The sequence below is a fragment of the Hylobates moloch genome, unplaced genomic scaffold (genome assembly GCF_009828535.3).
Source record: "Hylobates moloch isolate HMO894 unplaced genomic scaffold, HMol_V3 SCAFFOLD_1, whole genome shotgun sequence".
Classification (NCBI taxonomy): Eukaryota; Metazoa; Chordata; class Mammalia; order Primates; family Hylobatidae; genus Hylobates; species Hylobates moloch.
The window spans coordinates 17,236,019-17,257,379 of NW_026652276.1; the positions used below are offsets into that span (position 1 = coordinate 17,236,019).

At 40.4% G+C, this 21,361-nt stretch overlaps 1 protein-coding gene across 2 annotated transcripts in view; it reads left to right on the forward strand.

Moving 5' to 3' along the window:
- The first annotated feature begins 609 nt into the window (after nt 1–609).
- CUL3 (cullin 3) overlaps nt 610–21,361 on the forward strand; it is a 114,382-nt gene continuing 93,630 nt past the window's right edge. For both annotated transcript variants that reach the window (XM_032754242.2, XM_032754247.2), the window contains exon 1: nt 610–1,154. In XM_032754242.2, the coding sequence (XP_032610133.1) occupies nt 1,089–1,154 (66 nt within the window). In that variant the 5' untranslated portion in view covers nt 610–1,088. The remainder of the gene's footprint in view (nt 1,155–21,361) is intronic.

Consider the following 21,361-nt stretch of genomic DNA (forward strand, 5'->3'; position numbering starts at 1 on the left):
TGCAGTTTAAGGGAACTTTGTAGATTAAATTTCCACCCTCCAGTCCTGAGAGCTGTGGTGTGCACACCCAGTCCGAATACCTTGTTGAGCATACAGGACACTAATTTCCGACACTGCAGGTAACTCCTACACAAACTCTTCAAGTTGCTGGCTTCTACTCAAGTACCCATCCCTAGTCCACATGCCCTAGAAAAACACAGGAACCAGTTCGGGACGTAGTTATACGTCTAGCACCCCGTGCTTCTCCTCAAGATTATCCTCCTGCAGTCCCAGCCCAGTGGGGCCCAGCCCACTACAATCCCGCTCCCGCTCTCCGAACTTACGTGACCAGGACCCTCCCAACCCCCGCTCCGAGCTCCACCAATCAGCAACCACCTCCACCCAGAACCCGGGACCTGGCGCTCCTCTTTCAAAAAGGCAGCTTAATCCTCCCGCCCTCAGCCACGCCCCCTTCCCGCTTCCCCGCCCCGCCGGCCCCCCCACTTCCTTCAATTCCCTGTTCCCCTCCTCCCCTCCGGTGGCGCCCTCCCTCTCCCGGGCTTCGCCCCGCCCGCCAGGGGCAGCGCGCTCGCCCTCTTCTCGCGAGATCTGAGCGTCCGCCGCCGCGGCCGCCGGGCTCCCCCTCCCGTCCTCCCACCTCCCTCCCCCGGCATCTCTCACTCTCCGGCTCTCCTCCCTCCCTCCTCCCCCCTCCACCCTCTGGGCCGGATCTCGTCTCGCTCAGGCGGAGGAGGAGAAGGAGGAGGACGACGTTCGGCCTGCGCAGTGAGATGTTTGTCCGTCGCCGCCGCCGCCGCCATCGCGGAGGAGCGCGATAAAGGGAGCTTAGCCGGGCGTGAGGGGAACCCCTCGGAGCCGCCGTGCTAGCGCAGCCCCCCAGCCGCGTCAGAGTCGCCGGAGCCCGAGCCGCCGCCGCCGCCCCCGCCGCCGCCGCTGCTGCCCAGGGGCCGGCCAGCTCCCCAGCCCTGCCCGGGGGCCGCGCCGCCGCCGCCCCCCAGCGTCGCCCCTAGCCTGCCTGCCCGCCTTAAATGTGACACCGGCGTCGCGGAGCGCGACCTGAAGCCGCCGCCGGGGAGGGGACGAGCACCATGTCGAATCTGAGCAAAGGCACGGGCAGCCGGAAGGACACCAAGATGCGGATCCGGGCCTTTCCGGTGAGTCTCTCCTCGGCGTTCGGGACCCCGGGGCCGGGGGCCGGGCCAAGAGCCGCACGCGAGGCCCGGGCTGAAGTCCCCCAACAGGCCGCAGGCCCGGCCTCCCCTCCCCCACGCCCGCCGGCCGCGGGGCGCGAGCCTTCCCGGCAACCGGGCGGCGCGGGGCCCCGGCACGGCCGCCCTCCCGGGCCGTTCCCCGCGCCGGGAGCCCTGGCCTGGCGCCGCGCCCCCGTCCGGGAGCTGCTCCTTCAGCCGCTCCGCGGGCGTCGGCTGCTGCCGGGGCCCCTCGGCCGCCCCACGCCTCCCCACGTTGCTGGGGTTGTAGGCCCAGTCTCCGGCGCTGCTAGCAGCGGCGGAGTCCTCCCTGTGTGGGGCGTGTGTGGAACTTTTCACGTGGGGTTTCGCTACACTTTGAAAAATTACCCAGCCTAGCTTTTAGGGTGGTGAAGGGGCTGCCTTCGCTCTCTGCCCCCTTCCTCAGGAAGGGCTATGCCATTAACCTGCCCCCAACGCAGTGACAGTGGTTCCACGGAATGCTCCGTGGTCATAAACTAGTAACATTGGGTGTATTTATAGCGTCTTTCATCCTACAAGCTTCCTAAGCACTTTACAAACTCTTGTGCAGGGTTGCCTCGCCACTCGGAGGAAGGCCGGGTGGGGGGAAGCAACAGACAGCAAACCGGACAATTGGTTCTCCATTTCTCAGCCTTGGGAGCCCAAAGAATGAGTGTAGTCGCCTTGCGAAGTTGCTTTCTTTCATCGCCTTCAGTGACAGCAAAAATGTTCTGCTCAGAAACTTTTTCTTTTTTGGCATTACGTTGAGTCGTACCCTTGCGATGTTTAGTATATAGGATATAACTTTGGGTGTCAAATCTGGTTCAGCCACCCCATGGCAAGCAATTAAAATGTACTGTTAACGAACTGGACATACTTGCCTGTGTCGCTACAATGAAAGGCATACGTCAAGACAGACGAACTAGCAATCGGACAGAAGATTTTAAAAAGTAAAATTAGAGAAAGATTTTGGTCTTCCCTTCTTAGATTCATAAATACTTCATATGATGTGCCGGCGAAAGAGGGGGATTTGTTGTCACTTTTTAAAGCATGCTTTTCCTGAATTGCAGTTGCAGTGAGGAAAGACTTACCTTAATATGATTGCCCCAGTTGAGTCCAGGAGTTTAGTCTCAGGGAACAGGAGGACCTCTCTGAATTCCTAAAATTTAAGAGGATACACCTCATGCAGAATTCTGAAATTTTAAGAACATAAATACTAAAGTCCGTGTGCGGAAACCTCTGCTCTGTGTAAATAGGTACTATGTATTTAGGAGAATTAAGTGTTTTGATAATAATTAAAAGATTTTTTGAATGTTTCAAACTTTTTGTAAGTAAACGTGAGAAATGTTGACAAGCGAGTACTAACGAAGTTTACTAGTATGTTTTCCCTTATAATTGGGCAAAGAGCTGGGTTATGAATTTGTGAGTAATATAAATTTTCCTACTAAATTCTGACCACTTTAAAGTAGAGTTTAGAATTACTTAGAATTTTATGAAGTTAATAGTTTTATACAACAGATTTTCTTTTTTTTGAGACAGAGTTTCGCTCCTGTTGCCCAGGCTGGAGTGCAATGGCGCGATCTCAGCTCACCGCAACCTCCGCCTCCTGGGTTAAAAGCCTCCTGAGTAGCTGGGATTACAAGCAAGCGCCACCATACCCGGCTAACTTCGTATTTTTAGTAGAGACGAGGTTTCTCCATGTTGGTCAGGCTGGTCTCAAACTCCCGACCTCAGGTGATCCACCCACCTCGGCCTCCCAAAGTGCTGGGATTACAGGAGTGAGCCACCGCGCGCCAGGCCTATACAACAGATTTTCTGGGAGTGTGTGCGGCCTTACACTACTCAATTCTTGAAGTCTCACGTTCTAAATAAGATTTTTTGCTAAAATGTGGAATAACTCAAATTTGACATCAACTCATTCAAGTTAGTGGCCTTTTGATTGACCAGTTGTACGTTCATGTATGTGTAATCAAACTCTTTGACCTCTTCAGGTTTCCCTGCTCTTACCTGTTTTGCCATCATTTAATTTGTTCAACAAATACTGAATATTACGTACCAGGCACTGTTCTGGGGGTCTGTCAGTATAGCTAGAAAGACCAAGATCCCTGCCTTTTGGAGCTAATATTGTTGGGGAGAAGAGGTGGGAGAGAATTTCGTTATTCTTTTAGCTGACCAGTATAATAACGTTGTGTGATACGTTACCACATAGTACTGGAACTGAATTTTTTTTTTAGCTTCTTTATGACTATAAGCTAATTTGGACCCATTCTGTCTATAACATTTGCAGGTTTTTCTGAAAACATTACATGAAGTAAGTGACTAGTTTTGATATTCAGTAGTTAATAGCTGCTGATTTCTAAAAGAAGAATTTTCATTACTGTTTAATAAGTATTAATAACATTCATAAGTGATTCCCATTGGAAAGAACTATTACAGTTTATGGCCCTTTGTTACAGATAGATGTATATCTCAGTGGTAGGGTATTTCATAGATTTGTCTTACTAACCATGTGCTTATAGACCTTCAAAATTCCTGTCTTCCAGATTGGCAGTCTTGTACATAACTACAGACTGCATGAGTTGCTAGTCAAAAGTAGTTAATGCATAGTGTTCCGTAAAGAAAACATATGGCCGGGTGCAGTGGCTCACGCCTGTGATCCCAGCACTTTGGGAGGCCGAGGCAGGTGGATCACCTGAGGTCAGGAGCTTGAGACCAGCCTGGCCAACATGGTGAAATCCCATCTCTACTTAAAATACAAGAAATTAGCGGGGCATGGTGGCGGATGCCTGTAATCCCAGCTACTTGGGAACCTGAGGCTGGAAAATCGCTTGAACCTGTAAGGCCGAGGTTGCAGTGAGCTGAGATCGCACCATTGCACTCCAGCCTGGGCAGCAAAAGCGAAACTCTGTCTCCAAAAAAAAAATTGTTTATGGTTATACATATGTACATCTTTAATTGTTTATGGTTCCACATATGTACATATTTAAAAATTATCGTATTTTACATCTGTTGTTTGGATATATACTTACTGTAATTTAAGGGAAACTATAGTTTCACCAAAAGTGCCAAGCACTCGGCCAGGCAGGGTGGTTCACACCTTCACACCTGTAATCCTAGCACTTCGGGAGAAGCAAGGCAGGCGGATCACCTGAGGTCCTGAGGTTAAGAGTTGGAGACCAGCCTGGCCAACATGCAAACCCCTGTCTCTACTAAAAATACAAAAATACAGGTGTGGTGATACACGCCTGTAATTTCAGCTACCCGGGAGGCTAAGGCACGAGAATCACTTGAACCTGGGAGGCAGAGGTTGCAGTGAGCCGAAATCGTGCCACTGCACTCCAGCATGGGCAACAGAGTGAGACTCTGTCTCAAAAAAAAAAAAGAAAAATTACATATGTTTAAGATGGACAACATGATGTTTTGATATATGTATACATTCTGACATGATTACTACCATCAAGCTAACACATAATCACCTCTTTTTTTTTTTTTTTTGAGATGGAGACTCGCTCTGTCTCCCAGGCTGAAGTGCAGTGGCACGATTTCGGCTCACTGCAACCTCAGCCTCCCGAGTAGCTGGGATTACAGGCGTGTGCCACTACGCCTGGCTAGTTTTTGTATTTTTAGTAGCGATGGGGTTTCACCATGTTGGTCAGGCTGGTCTTGAACTCCTGACGTTGGGATCTGCCCGCCTCAGCCTCTCAAAGTGCTGGGATTACAGGTGTGAGCCACCGCGCCCGGCCAATAGTTCTGTTTTTTATGTCTGTGTGATGAGAACAATTAGTATCTACTGCCTTAGCAAATGTAAAATATATAATATAGTATTATTAACTGTTCTTAACCGTGCTGCACATTTGATCCCCACAATTTATTCATCTTAAAACTTGTATCCTTTGACCAAAATCCACCCCCCCATTTCTTTCATTCCCCAGCCTAGCCCACAGAGCAAGACTCTTGTCTTAAAAAAAAAAAAGTCTCAAGCACTCACCTCAGATTTTTACAAAATTAACTTATATAAAAGTATAGAATTATGTTTTGAGATTGTTTTGTTTTCATTGCAAAATAGAGTGGTAATTGAACTTACCAGATATTTTATAGATACTACTCCAGATAAATTCCCATCAGTATTATCAGATTCTTTTTAGTGTTTTGAGTGCATTTTTTTTTTCTTTTTTGAGACAGAGTCTTGCTTTGTCGCCCAGGCTAGAGTGCAGTGGCATGATCTTGGCTCACTGCAGCCTCCACCTCCTGGGTTCAGCCAATTCTTGTGTCTCAGTCTCCTGAGTAGCTGGGACTACAGGTTTGCGCCGCCACGTCTGGCTAGTTTTTGTATTTTAAGTAGTGATGGGGTTTCGCCATGTTGGCCAGGCTGGTCTTGAACTCCTGATCTCAGGTGATCAGCCCACCTCTGTTTCGCAAAGTGCTGGGATTACAGGTGTGAGCCACTGCACTTCAGCCTTAGTGCGTATTGTACGTATACCTTCATCATTGTCTGTGTAAGTTATAATACACAACAGTTTAATGCACAATTTGCAGTTTTATATAGACCTTTTCCTAGAAATTCTTTTTAAGATGGAAGACAATAAGGACGTTTCTGTATTTGTAAGCTGTTGACAAAGGAAAAGTTTATTCCAGTTTATAAGCTTTCCTGCTTTGCACAAAATATATCATTTCACATCTTTTTAATAATGTTTAAATTTTTATTTGTATGCAAAGGAACAACAAGGACCACAAAACTTTTTAAAGAAAGCAGGCAGTAATTGTGAAACTCCTGGAAATAATGTGGGTCTGGATCAAATAATTCTGCCCCAGGGAGTCTCTTCCTTACTCCTGGGCTTTGTTCAGTATGTAGGATTAGTTGCTTTCAGGTAAATCTTTTATTATCTTTATCTTTGAAAAATCATTTCTTACCATTTTTACTGTCTGGGGTTTTGCCCACATGGGTTTGACGAGCTTGATTAGAATTGGAGGGGATATGTTTGAATGAAAATGCTGTTCTCCCCTGTATCAAATGGTAATGAAGCCTTTCTTGGCCTAGCCTTCAGAGTTTGGGAAACCTGTTAGAAAGGTGACTGTCTCCAGTACATAATCAGGCTCTTAAGATCTCTACCTTGGGGTCCTGGAAGTAACTTCAGTTAGTTTATAAAAGCTTGCTAACTCATCATGAGAAAGAGTGTTATGATAAAATGCCCACTCCCTAATGCTAGATGAACTCCACCTGTGTAGCACGGACAGCAACTGTTTGGAAGTGATTGTTACCTGGAACATACAGGGCGACTCACATTAGTGAAAGAGTTTTATGTTCATTTTTGATATACTTAAGAACAGGAAGAGTCTAAGGACAGATGGGTACAGTTAATCGTTTTGTTTTTTTTTTTCTTTTCTTCGAGCTACAGAAATGTTTGCCAGATTTGAGGGAACAGCTTTCATCTTCATAGTAAGTTTCTCTTAGGGAAGGTAGTTGTTGGCATAGTACTACCTGGACTGGTACATAGAGGAAAGCTGGATGGTAGTCTTGCAGATCACACTGAGCAGAGAATTAATTATAAATTTGCTTTTAATTTTTCATGTTATGAAACAAGGTGAAACAGATTCATTAAAGTGTTACTTACACTTAAACTGATACTGTTTGTAGTTTTGGGACAGCCAGTATTGTCATAGCTGTTAGTACTACTCTGACTTTAGAAGTTAGAAAAACAAAAGCATACTGTTGTTATTAACAAAGTATTTATTTTGCCTTGTCTTTCTAGATAGCAATTCAGAGGAACCTGGAAAATTATTAGTACCAATATTGAAATAGAAACTATTTAAGTAATACGAAATATAATGTAAAAATTTGGCTTTTTAAGTAATAACGTAAATCACGAACTTGATTCAAACAAATTAGAGAATGCTTCATTTGTTTGTACATCATTCATTAAATGAAGTTAAGGGATGAAAGCATTTGTCCAGTTCAGGAAGATTGTATGATTAAGGCTAGAAAAAGTGGCATGCCTTTTCTTTATACGTTGGGAGACTTTAGAGGTAATTTTTTGTTATTTTCATTCCAGAGTACATGGATGGTCTTTAGTAGTTTTGTTAGGTTTATATAAAAGTTACTAGACAATTTGTAGTTTTAAATAATGCAACTTTTTTTTTTTTTTTTTTGAGACGGAGTCTTGCTCTGCCGCCCAGGCTGGAGTGCAGTGGCGCAATCTCGGCTCACTGCAAGCTCCGCCTCCCGGGTTCACGCCATTCTCCTGCCTCAGCCTCTCCGAGTAGCTGGGACTACAGGTGCCCGCCACCACGCCCGGCTAATTTTTTTGTATTTTTAGTAGAGATGGGGTTTCACCGTGGTCTCGATCTCCTGACCTCGTGATCCGCCCACCTCAGTTCTTGTTAGCCCATTGTAAGGTCAACAGAATGTAAAGGTATTACTGGTAAGAAGAAATCACTGAGTTAACACAGGAATTACAATTAGTTATTAGTCTATCAGTGTCTTGTGAAAACTGTTCAACCATAGTCTGTTAAAGCAATGAATTTATTTTAGTAACTTTTCTAATTATAACAATGATGTATATTCCTGGTAGAAAAATTGATAATTATCTAAATGTATAAGTAGGGAAATAAAAAAATCACCTGTAATCCTACCACTTGGAAACAAACAACATTAACATTTTCATGTGTTTTTGGAATTTTAATTTCATACTCTTGGCTGAACAGACAGTAAAATTAAGATAATCATTGTATATGCTGCTGTTAAAAAATTTCTTACTGTAATTTTTGAAAACATAGTTTTTAATGACTATCATACTTCAGTTTGCTTAACCATTTCCCTATTGCCAAATATTTTGGTTGATTCCAGGGAGTCCATATTTTTTCTGTTAAAAAAGATTGCAACTGTGACTATTTAGACACATAAATATTTGAGCCCATCTATGATTATGGAATTATTGGGTTACACATAACTGAAATATATTACCTAATTGACCTCCATAAAGGTAATAATAATAGCTAACACTTTCTAAATGCTTATCATGTACTCTGCATATCTAAACTTACTCATTTGAGCGAACTCTATAGAATACTACTATTATCTGTTCTACAAATGAGGCTTTGAGAGGCTAAATAATTTGCTTAAGGTATTCTTCCAAGTGGTAGAACTAGGATTCTGACCCAAGCAATCTGGCTCTAAAGTGAGCACTCTTAAGAATTGTATTTCTCAAGGTTGTATCAGTTTAATTTCTATGTAGCAGTGTCTTACCCAGCATAATGTATGTTTAATTTTATAGGTGAAAAAATAGTACTTTAATGCTTTAATTTGCATTTCTTTGACTACTTAGGAGAATAAAACTATGAATAGTCTGTAGAGAATTTTCATTTACTTTTGCACTGGAGTATTCAACATATGAATATAGGGATGTGACTAAAAAGTAAAGAGACCAAAAGCATAGTAGTTAAGAGTGTGGGCTTGAATACCAGCTCCACGTCTTTCTAGCTGCATCACCTTTTTTTTTTTTTTTTTTTTTTGAGACAAGAATCTCTCTCTGTCACCAAGGCTGGAGTGCAGTGGTGTGATCTCAGCTCAGTGCAAGCTCTGCCTTCCGGGTTCACACCATTCTCCTGCCTCAGCCTCCCTAGTAGCTGGAACTACAGGTGCCCGCCACCATGCCCGGCTAATTTTTTTGTATTTTTAATAGAGACGGGGTTTCACCGAGTTAGCCAGGATGGTCTCGATCTCCTGACCTCGTGATCCGTCTGCCTCGTCCTCCTACAGTGCTGGGATTCCAGGCGTGAGCCACCGCGCCTCTAGCTGCATAACCTTTAACAAGTTACTTAACTTCTTGTAGCTTCAGTTTTCCCCTGTGTAAAATGAGACTGCTGAGACCCACCTTACAGGTTTGTTGTGTAATAAATAAAATAAAGCTTTAAAATAGAACTTAGCACATTGTTACACCAATATTAACCATGATTAGGCCAATATTGAAATTGGATGTTGTTTTTGCGAGCAGTTACATTGAATGCCATACACTTATTTTAGTGATCGTGTCATTTTATTGTACAACTTCTAGAACTTAAGTTTTGAAAAGCCTGCAGAGCCAGTTTGTGAATCGTGCTAAGAAAGCATTCTCAAAGGATATGGGTTTAGTACCACTGGGATACTTAAAGAATTCTATTGGCTCTTGAGAGGTGGCTTCAAAAACAGAAGTTCCTATATGAATCACACGTAATCTTTGGAGTAAAGTGTGTAACCTCTCGTAACTTTATTGAAGGAGTAAGCACTCATTTGGTTTGCATGTTCTATAATATGTACGTTAAATGTGCATCTAAAAACACATCTAGTTTTTCTTTTTTCCTTCCTTTCCTCCCTTTCTCCTCCTTTTCCTCCCCCCTCCCCTTTTTTTTCACTCCTGAACTAGGTTGTGGTCCCTGTCCAAAGCTTATGCCAGACACCCTTTTGAACCACACAGCATTTAGCATAGTGTGAGTGGTTAGTGAATGATTGATTAAATGAGAAACTAGTCCTCTAAGCCAAACTATAGTAATTGATAAATTCAGCAAGTCAGCGCAAATGATGCTCTGAAATGTTTGAAGTTTTTGTAGCTCTAAGTGAAGTCTTAAGATGTAGTAGAGGGTCGTTAAAGATCATGTGGCACTTTCTGTATGTAGCAGGGTAGTCAGCCTAGTCTCCTGGAAAAATGAGTTGAAATTGTCAGTGACCCTGAATTGGGAGTCAGAAGACTTAGTCTGCGGTCCAGTCTTTCTGTTTACTAGCTGTGCTGTACATTTCACTTCCTCCACCATGACTGCTCTTCGTATCTCATCCCTTCCTGTCACACTGTTAAATTGTACACTCTGGTCCCCTGTTTCTCAGGCATATCTTTTTGAATTGAGGTTTCTATTTTTCTTACAGTCCTTGAATTATTGGGCCCAGATGTGGTTTATTGCCACGTCCATCATCATCGTTTTTGGCTTGAGAATTACTCTCCTGCGCTCTCCCTATGACCATCTGACTTCCTGAACTCATGCTCCCTCAGTCATTGAGTTTAATACCTTCCTCACAGATACTATGTTAATACATTCCTCACAGATATTATGTCTAGCCTCTATCTTAATTTTGTTCATTGCATGTGGAAGTCATTCATTTATTCAATTTAAAGTACATTTATTGTGTGTTGCTGCTATGGGCCAGGTCCTGGATCTACAGTGGCAATCAGACAGGCTTGTATTGCACGGATCTTCACGCTGTCTTAGAGCTTGTCATCCTACTAGTTTAAAAATCTTCAAACTTCCATATTGCATTCTATCCTAGCTCTTCTGTTTGTTAGATGTAGGACTTTGAGCAAATCACTTAGTGTCTTGTCTGTTCCTCTTTCGTAAAGAGGAAAAGATGATACCTACCTCATAAAATTGTTCTAAAGATGGAGTTAATACATATAAAGCTCCTTAGAATAGTGCTTGGCACATAATAAGCATTATAAATAAATGCAAGCTGTTATTATTTAATTATTCTATCTTGTTGGTTCCTTCTCAGGTTACTGTGCCCTTTGATCTCAGGAAGACCCATTTATTCTCCCAAGCCATGATCTCAGGAAGACCCATTTATTCTCCCAAGCGCTCACTTCCACCTATGTTACCAGTTGCCCCTTTCTTACTACCTTCCCAGAACAAGGCCAGAAATAGCAGCAGAAAGCATCTTGGATCGTTCTACCTGTTTGCCCCCACTGAACATATTTTCTAGCTACTCCTGGAGAAAATGGCAAGACAGTGGTCTCTAATTTAGCTGGATTCTCAGTGCCTCTGAGCAGTATCTTTTGTGTCCCTGGTCAGCTTCCTCTCCCCTTTCTTGCCTGAGCTATTCCAAACTTTAATCATTGTCCTTAAGCTATCTATTGAGAATTCTCTTATTGCTCTTCTTCAAGAAACCTAACTACTACATCACTGTGAAAAGGAATGTAATTAGGTGAAAGTTCAAGGTTCATTCAGCATTCTTCCCTTTGAATTATATTATTTAATCTGCATCTTTATTCATTCTCGACTCCTTCCCTCTGGTCTCAGAGAAGGAAGATGTCTTTTTCCTGTCTTCTGCATTATAGTAACTACCTCCTTTCACAGCCAAGATTCTTCAGAGAGGAATCTCTATTTCCTTTTTTAGAGCGTAGTTTTCTTGAGGAGGCCTCAGTCTTTTTTATGACTTTGATCAGTACAGCAGTATGCACCCAGCATATAGTACACAATATTGAATAAAGGAACTAACAGACTCTTCAAGTTTGTTTCCTCCTCTTTAAGATGAGAACTACAGCAGTCTTTCACAAATTGTGAGGATTAAATGAAATCATATCAGAAAATGCTTTCTAATAGTGGTGTCACTAAGACATTTAAAAGAATTTCCCAATCATAAAATCAAAATTTTCAACTATAATTTTGTTTCATGTAGGGCAGTTATTTTCAAACGTTTACAGGGAGTCTGGAGGGTGTCTAGGACCCAGGAGGCCTAGGAAGTGTTAAGTAGAAATCTTCGAAATCTCCCTCTGTGGTCCTTGAGAGCAGCTCCTGTGTTACCATTTGTATGTGGGGTTCTGTAAAAGATCTCATTTTAAGAAATTCTGTTAAATTGCTTTAAAATCACTAGTAATAATTATTAATGAATCTTTTTTAAAGGTGAGGAGAATACTACTTGCTCAACTTGATAACGGTTAATAGGAAATTGAGAACTGATCCTGTAGTTGCCTTAACTCCTAATCCAAATCTGTTGCTACTAGACAGCATTCTTTTTTTTTTAATTCAGTTTTAAAGTTGAAAATGTAACTAAGCAAAACTTCCTAATTTGACCTCCATTTAGTACTTATGATCATTGAGAAAGGAATGGACCCAAATTTACTCTTTAAATGAGAAATGTTACTGCTGAGCAGATGAATAAAATGACTTCAAAGGGGAATTTTTACCTACATTAAGAAAATATAACATTCCTTAGAGATACTTTTTTATAAAAGCAAGCCATCATTGCTAAGAGGAATTCCTTGACATACGTGTTTGTAAGTCATTCTTACCTAAAACAGCTCTTAACTGAGCAACACTTAGCCTCTTCTGTTTGCCCTGTCCTCTCCAAAGTAATGGTGAAAAATTCCTTTTTCTTTTTCATCTCCAATTCCTTTCCATTTCCACTAGAGGTTGCCTTATAAGATTAGTAACAACTTGTTGAATGTCTGACTTGTGGTAGGCTGTTTTAGATACTTTGAACTAATTATTTGAAATCCCTAAAACAATTTTAAGTATAATGTGGTTACTCCTGTTTTAAATCTATTTGGGTCTCAGAGAGGACTAGTAAAATATTTATGATATTACATATACACCTAGAGAAGGGCAGAGTTGGGATTCAGATTCCAGGTATGTCTGACTGAAAAGTTCATGTTGTTTTCATTATACAGAAAATTAATTCTAAGGTTACCTTTTAAATTATTAGCCAGGGGCAGATCTGGGGACGCTGAAGCTTATACAGTACACTACTCTCTTTACAAAAAGAATCTAACTTCAGGTTCCAGGCGTTGGAAGAAGGCTTCGTAAGCTTCCTTCGTAAGCTTAAGTTTTACTGGCTTTAAGTAAATGGACCATTTATAAAAGTTATGAAAAACTTGGGGAAATGTGCATTGTTCAGTAACATTTGAATATATAACTTGTTTAAGGGGACCTTAGTGTGTATTGACTTGAATAAAGCAGTCAAAAGCATAACCTGTAAGAAAGGCTTATTATTACTAGTTGACCTATTTATGAGTTAACACTTTGCTACTTTAAATTGTAAGGCTGACAACACACATTAAAAAAAATTTGGTTAATAGAAATTTAAGTATATACTTAGCAAAAAGTGATTCCTTGAAGTTAATATGTTTAAAATACTTTGATTTTTAATTTTTTGTCTTTAAGAATATACTAAAGTGATAGATTAAACAGTAAAATGTATTAGAAATACAAAGATTAAATTCTCTAGTAATTTACTACTTTTGGTGTATGCAAATGAGACATGAAAGAAATATGCTTTTTGATGAATGCTATCACTAGCTAAATAAAATAATAATTTGTGTGCTCTTATTTGTGTTAGTATTTTAATTTTTGAGGGCTAAAAGTGAGTCTTGAAATCTTTTCGTGGTGCTATAACAAAATCTTGCAGACTGAGTAATTTATAAAGAGCAGAAATGTATTTTCTCACACTTGTGGAGGCTGGGAAGTTCAAGATCAAGGTGCTGCAGGTTCTGCTGTCTGGAGAGGGCTGCTGTCTGCTTCCAACACCATGTCTTGATGCATTGTCCTCTCAGAATCCTTTGGTGGGGAGGAATCCTGTATCTGCACATGGCAGAGACAGAAGGGCAAGAAAAAACTCTCTGTCAGCCTCTTTTATAAGGCCACCTAATCCCCATTCACAAGGTTCTGCCCTTATGAGTTAATCACTTCCTGAAGACCCCACCTTTTTTTTTTTTTTTTTTTTTTTTCCTCACTCTCACCCAGGCTGGATTGCAGTGGCTTGATCTTGGCTAACTGTAGCCATGCCCCCCAGGGCTTAATGGATTCTTTCACCGAAGCCTCCTGGGTAGCTGGGACGACAGGTGCAGGTCAGCAGCAATTTTTTTTTTTTTTTTTTTTAGAGACAGGGTTTCACTATGTTGCCCAGGCTGGTCTCGAACTACTGGGCTGAAACGATCCATGCACTTTGGCTTCCAAAAGTGCTAGGATGACAGGCGTGAACTACTGCACCTGGATTACCGTACTTTTTAATACTTTTAAATTGATGATTAAATTTCAACATGCATTTTGGAGGAGACACAGGCATTCAAACCGTGGCAGAGACTTTTGAGATAATCTGTTCTTTCTCAACAGATGAGGAAACAGAGGTCTTGAGAAAGTGGTTTACCAAGGGATACACTCCTGACTTGAATTTATGGAAGGACCATGACCAGAAGCTTGATTTCTGGTTAAAAGCTCTTTTCTCTTCAGCCGACTGAAACAAACATGTAGCCATAGTAACTCAATGTTAACGCTGGCCTATTTAATTATAAAATGATTTCTCAGTATTGAGCACTGTGATGATTTGAGTTGACATGGTACCCTGGAAGGACACTCAGCTTAGGACACTTGGACTCCTTCATTGCTCTGTGTGATCTTGGATAAGCTTCCTTAGCCTCAGTTTCTTCTTTGTGAAATGAAGGGCTTTTAACTTGGGGTTACGTTAGGCTTATTCTAGCTCCAAAAATTTCAGTAAAAGACAATTGTGTTTATACATAAATCTAGGCACCGACTACTAGTGTCTTTTCCTGTGGCCTTTGTCTGAAATATTTTGTGTGATGTTGCAAAAATTACCTACTTTTTTAGTCTTAGATTTTTCTTTACGAATGGTATGGTTCAGTAATGATGGTTAAGTTCTAATGTGAAGCAGTGGGAAAGTTAGCTGTGTTTTGTGTACATTTTTGGTGAGTTGACAGTTGTAGGAAAATTTTAAACAGACTTATAGCAGATTTTTGTAACAATTTTGTGTCATAGACCTTTTGCTGTCATATCTTATTTGATTACAGTTAGAGTCATTCAAAGACAGCAAACTATGGTAGTTCAGTATTTTGTATGTTTTTTTCCTTTCCCTTTGGGTTATGTGTAATTGATTTAGGTACAATCAATTTGTCGTTGTCTTACAGTTTATAGAGTTTTTATACATTATCATAGATGAATGTGTAAAAAGTAATTTTATATACATGTGACCCATGTATAAATAAATACTAGTGTTAAATAGTATAAATAGTAGTGTTTTGGATTTCATAGTATATTGGGAAATGCAACAAATTTTATTTTAAAGTGTTGGTTTTAGATATAATCACTAATTTTCTTAATACAGAGGTTCTGTAAGTACGATGTTTGAATTCTGGTTTTGATGACTACTGTGTTTTTTGGATAAAATGTGTTTAAGGGAGTCCTGTAACATCTCTTTTTTTATGGGTGGAAATAGCACCAATAGTAGGACAGTGACAAGCTTTTTACCTCAGTGAGAATACTTACATTATTGTATCTTATTTGTTGTGGTCATTATCACATTCTGAAGTGTTATACATACCTTTTTTTCCATATATGCGAAAGTCATTCACAGAGATATAGTTGAAAGAGTTGTTAGTACTTTTGGCTCAATTGCTCTGGACTTAAATAGGCTAATCTGGAAGCTTGACCTTGTGTCTTTGAAAAAATTGTGTCAAATTTCCCAAATTCTCAAATGGAGTTTTGGATAGCCTACTCATATTGAGGACTGAAATGCAAATCATAATTGAACCTTCTATTGATGATTTAACTTTCTCATTATGAATGTTACTGTTCCGTAATTTAATGATATTAGAGCCCAATTGAATGTCTATCAGGTTGTGATTTCATGGAATTGTCTCATGCTGCTGTGCTTTTCTAATTGATAATCTTTTTTTTTCTTTTTCCTTGACATCAGCTCTTTTTTTGGCAGCACTCCTCCACTCCCATCTGTTCTCCACTGTAACCAGAGAAACCAGTTAACCAAACATCAGTAGTTTTTACATTCGGTTTTAAGTCACTAATCAAGGCTATATGTCTCTTCTGCATAGGCAAGGAAGAAACAAACATATTTATTGAGCTAGTGCTGTGTGCCAGATGCTTTCACAGACTTCCTTAATTACCCCACAGTCCACTATCTCACATTTCTCTGGCCACGAGCAAATGAGGAAAGTGAGCTTTGAAAGGTTAATTTGTTCAAAGTCTGTTTGAATGTGTCCCACTGGGCTGTTTTTCTCAAAGCTTGGATCTTTGGCTATATTTTTGATGGTTGACGTTGCTTAAGGAATAATTGATGGATAAATGGTATTATTGCAGATGTCATAAGTAATTATATACTGGTTAGTCATCAAATAAGACTCAACATTAACTGCAAATGGACTGTATTCAGATCATATTTTTTGAATATTATCTATACATTGTGCCACGCATTGTAAGGGGTACGATAACATAAAGAAAGACCTTATCCACTCTGAGGTGCTTATAGTTTGGGAGGGAGCTTCCTTACATAATTAATAGCTTAGTTGTATCAGATTTAAAAAATACTACCATTCCTCAGATACTTGTACCAAAGCATTTTTTTTTCTTTTTTTGAGGCTGGAGCTTGAAATTAAGATCAAGTATTTTCCCTTGTTTGTTTTTTTTCTAGCTGTGTCATTCTGAATTGCCTGGAATTTCAAATTCTCACCCTTTCCCCCACACACCCTGTTCTAAATTTTTTCTTGTAGAAAATTATTCACAGAGGACTAAAGACTTCTTGTCCTTTGTATGTAGTAGATGTTAAGAATTCACTTCGTTTGGTTTTAATTTGTCTCATGATGTAGTGCTCTCAGTAATCACAGAACCTTCAAGATGTGTAAGTATATAATAGACTGACATCCTTTCAAATTCAGGCATTTTGAAGGTTATATTTTTATATCATCTGAAGTAATGTAAAGATTTTGCTTTAAAGAAAACAAACACAATTATAGATTTATTTTTGTTATTGATACTTTTCTGATAAGAAAATTGTAATCCTGGATTGGAGGGAGGTAAGGAGGCAAAGATCACTTTTAAAAATTAAATTCTTCACTTGGTTTTTAAAAGTCTCACAAAACTGTAAACATTTAAGAATCCTTAATTATATCTTTCCTTTAAAAAAGCTTTTGTTTCTTTTTCTGCTGAATGATTTTACTTTGTTTGCTGATCATTTTATAACTTGGCCTTCTTGGGGAAGGGTCCTGTATACATCTGATATAATTAGATAGCAAATATTATATGTTTGTGTATATAGATGATAAATGTGTGTGCAGTTTATTTTATTGTTTTGCTGACGCATTGGTTGCTAGATCCCTTAGTGTATTTGCAGTTATTGCAACTTAATCAGTTTATCAATGGGATTAAAGCCCTGCTCAAATAATTTAGAATGTTACTTTAAAAGAATGTTACTACTCTTTTAAAAAATATATTAATACATAAAGTTAGAGCCTTTAAATTTTATTGCTCCTGGAATGAAGTATAGCCTAAAGTTTTTATTGTTAACGTATTGATGAGGTGAGAGTTGAATGTTAGTCATTTAAAAAATTTTTCAGTAGCAGTTAATGTTGCTTCTGTGTCAGGGATGGGCAAGTGGAAAGATTAAAGCTCATTAGTAACATCATTTTGCCAAGGCTGTTGACGTGCATTTGATGCCAAGACCCCATCATGTGTATGTGTTAATCTGCACTTGAAGCCCATTTCATTTGATACGTAGTTTTTGGACTTGTTTGATTTAGGGAAAGATTGTAGCTTATTGATCCACTTCCGAAGGGCCTATTTCGTCTACCGTTTTTTTCCCAGTTAATATTTATTACTAAAATTAATGATTAAGCAGCCTTCTGAGTGAGGCCTTTATTAGGTGAATGGGAAAAATCTGACAATATTGCTTGATGTAAAATTTAAAAGTGTGTTACTTGTACATTACTTCTGTTAGAAAAAGATTTGATTATTTAAAAATTAGATTAATTGCTGAGGGTAAACACATTCAACCGTTTTCCTGTATCATTGTGCCTTATAAGTAAGTTTGTGTTGTCAAAATTACATTGGTATAACATGGATAAAGTAGTATTCGTTCAACAGACATTTGTTTACAACCTTCTATGTGGCATTGAAGAAAAATGCATAATCTCTTAAGAAGCTCATAGTCTAGTGGAAGAAGATGCATGAACAGATAATTAAGCTATATGAGAGTGTAGTGATGATTACAAACTGTCACTAGTAGTTATATTATAGACTATCACCACATTCCCATATAAACGAAAATACACTACAGTTTATTTAGTGTATAGTTAAGTAAATATAGTTTACACTATAAAATATCATGGAAGAACTGAGAAGGAGTTGTTAACTTTGCTTGAGGAGTTCAGTGAAGGATTCCTAGAGGTTGTGACACCTGAGCTGTGTTCAGAAGATATGTGTAAAGAATCAGATAAAGAAAAGGCAAAGCAAAGGAGGACCAAAAGCAGGGGGGAAAAAAAGACATGGGAACTGAAATAAGTGGGGAGGGGCTGTGACAGTGATGGAAATAGAGTGAGAAACAGCAGGTTGTATATTTAACAGTTCCCGTTGGTTTAATATTGTTAGGAAATACATGTCAGACAGGTGTGGAGAAGTGAGCATAAACTAGATCTATGCTATGCTACCATAGAAGGGTTTTCAACAGGGTCATGGTGTGTCTATGTTTATTTTGATTGTGATTTTGAGGGAGGTAGATTCCATGAGGTTGGGGTTCATACTGTTTGGAAGGCTCTTGCAGTGAACTAGGTGAAAGCCTTTTTTTTTTTTTTTTTTGAGACGGAGTCTCACTGTTGCCCAGGCTGGGGTGCAGTGGCGCGATCTTCGCTCACTGCAAACTCTGCCTCCCCGGTTCACACTGTTGTCCTGCCTCAGTCTACCAAGTAGCTAGGACTACAGGTGCCCGCCACCACACCCTGCTAATTTCTTTTATATTTTTTAGTAGAGACGGAGTTTCACCATGTTTGCTGGGATGTTCTTGATCTCCTGACCTCGTGATCCGCCCGCCTCAGCCTCCCAAAGTGCTGGGATTACAGGCGTGAGCCACCGCGCCCGGCCTAGGTGAAAGTTTTAAGACAGTAGTAAGGTTGACCCTTGAACAACATGGGTTTGAACTTCATGGATCCACTTACTGCATGGGTTTTTTCCAATAAATATATTGGAAAACTTTATGGAGATTTGAAAATACAGATGAACTGTGTAGCCTCAAAATAACAACAAAAAAAATGTTATGAATGCATACAATATATGTAGATGCTAGTCTGTGTGTCATTTACTACCATAAAATATACACAAATCTATTATAAAAAGCTAAAATTTATTAAAACTTAGGCACGCACTTACAGATTGTACATGGTGCCATTTGCAGTCAAGAGAAATGTAAACAAGTGTAAAGATGCAGTATTAAACTGTAACTGCATAAAATTAACTGTAGTACATATTGTACTGCTGTAATACATTTTATAGCCATCTCTTGCTGCTATCAGGGTGAGCTCAGATGTTGCAAGTATGCACTTAATATGCTTTGTGGCTAGGTGCAGTGGCTCACACCTGAAACTGGAGCACTTAGGGAGGCCGAGGTGGAAGGATTGCTTGAGCCTAGGAGTTGGGTTTTTTTTTCTTTTTTTTTTGAGACGGAGTCTCACTCTATTGCCCAGGCTGGAGTGCAGTGGCGCGATCTCGGCTCACTGCAACCTCTGCCTCCTGGGTTCACGCCATTCTCCTGCCTCAGCCTCCCGAGTAGCTGGGACTACAGGCACCCACCACCACACCTGGCTAATTTTTTTGTATTTTTAGTAGAGATGGGGTTTCACTGTGTTAGCCAGGGTGGTCTCGATTCCTGACTTGGTGATCCGCTTACCTTGTCCTCCCAAAGTGCTGGGATTACAGGCGTGAGCCACCATGCCTGGCCCAAGCCTAGGAGTTTTAACACCACCCTGGGCAACAAAGCAAGACCCCCATCTCTACAAAAAAAATTAAAAATATTAGCCACGCATGGTGGCACACACTGGTAGTCCCAGCTGCTCAGGAGGCTGAGGCGGAAGGATCCCTTGAACCTGTGAGTTTGAGGCAGCAGTGAGCTATGATTGCACCACTGCACTCCATCCTTGGTGACAGAAGAAGACCCTGTCTAAAACAAAAATGAAAACAGAAAAACACCTTGTGACTAATCATCTTCGTGTGAGCAGTTTCTCTCTGTAGTGTAGTAAAAAGTTTTCTTTTGCGGTTTTCACATATTTTTCATTATGTTTAGTGGAATACTGTAAACCTGGAATAACACGATGGAACCCATTGGACGTGCCCCCAGCGAACCTGGAAGTGCTCCCAAAAAGCAGAGAAAAGTCATGACATTACAAGAAATTGTTGAATTGCTTGATGTGCACTAGATTAAGTTCTGCAGCTGTGGTTACCTGCCATTTCAAGGTAAATGAAGCCAGGACCATTGTTAAAAGGAAGTTTATGAAGCCGTTGCTACACCTGTGCCAGCCGGTGCAAAAACCTTGTGCTTTTTGCAAAATACTTTTTTATCTCATATTGAATATGCAGCTTGTATGTAGGTGCAGGATTGCTGTAAGAAAAGTATACCTACTGATTCTAATATGATTTAAGAAAAGCAAAGTCATTATATGACAAAGGAAGGTGAAGGATCTAAATCTGGAGAATGTAATGCCAGCAAAGGATGGTTTGATAATTTTAGAAAGAAGTCTGGCTTAAAAAATGTCAAGGTAACAGGAGAAGCAGCTTCTGCCAATGAAGAGGCAGCAGACAAGTTCCCAGACACCATCAAGAAAATCATTGAAGACAAAGGATGTCTGCCTAAACAGGTTTTTGATGTAGACAAAAGTGCCCTATTCTGGAAAAAAGTGCCACAAAGGACATTGACTAGTAAGGGAGAGAAGCACATACTAGGGTGTACAAGGCAGGAAGGAATAAGCTAACTCTACTGTTTTGTGCAAGTACAGTCAGGTTTTTGATCAGGGCTGACTTTATCTATAAATCGACTAACCCCTGAGCCTTGAAGAGAAAAGATAAATACTAGCTGCCAGTCTTTTGGTTGTACAAGAAGGCCTGGACAGTGAGAACTCTTTCTCTGGATTGGTTCCATCAGTGCTTTGTCCCTGACGTCAGGAAGTACCTTGTCAGTAAGGGGACTGCCTTTTAAGTATTTTTCTATTAGACAGTGCACCTAGCCACCCAGAATTTCATGAGTTCTTCAACACTGAAGGTGTTGAAGTGGCATCCTTGACCTTAAATAAAGTGTTTTTAATTCAGCCTGTAGATGGGGAAGATGGGGGGTTAATAAGGACCTTTAAGGCTCTTTAAACTCAGTAGTAGTAATCTATGGAAAAGATAGTCATTGCTATGGAAGAGAACCTCAATAGAGGGAACATGACGAAAGTCTGGAAGGGTTACACCATTGAAGATGCCATCATTGTTAAAAAGCCATGAAAGCCATCTAGCGCGAAATGATACATTCTTGCTGTAGAAAACTGTGTCCAGATGTTGTACATGACTTCCCAAGATTTACAACAGAGTCAGTCAGAATCATGAAAGACTGTGGTAAAGTGGGGCGTGAAGGGTTTCAGGATACGGAT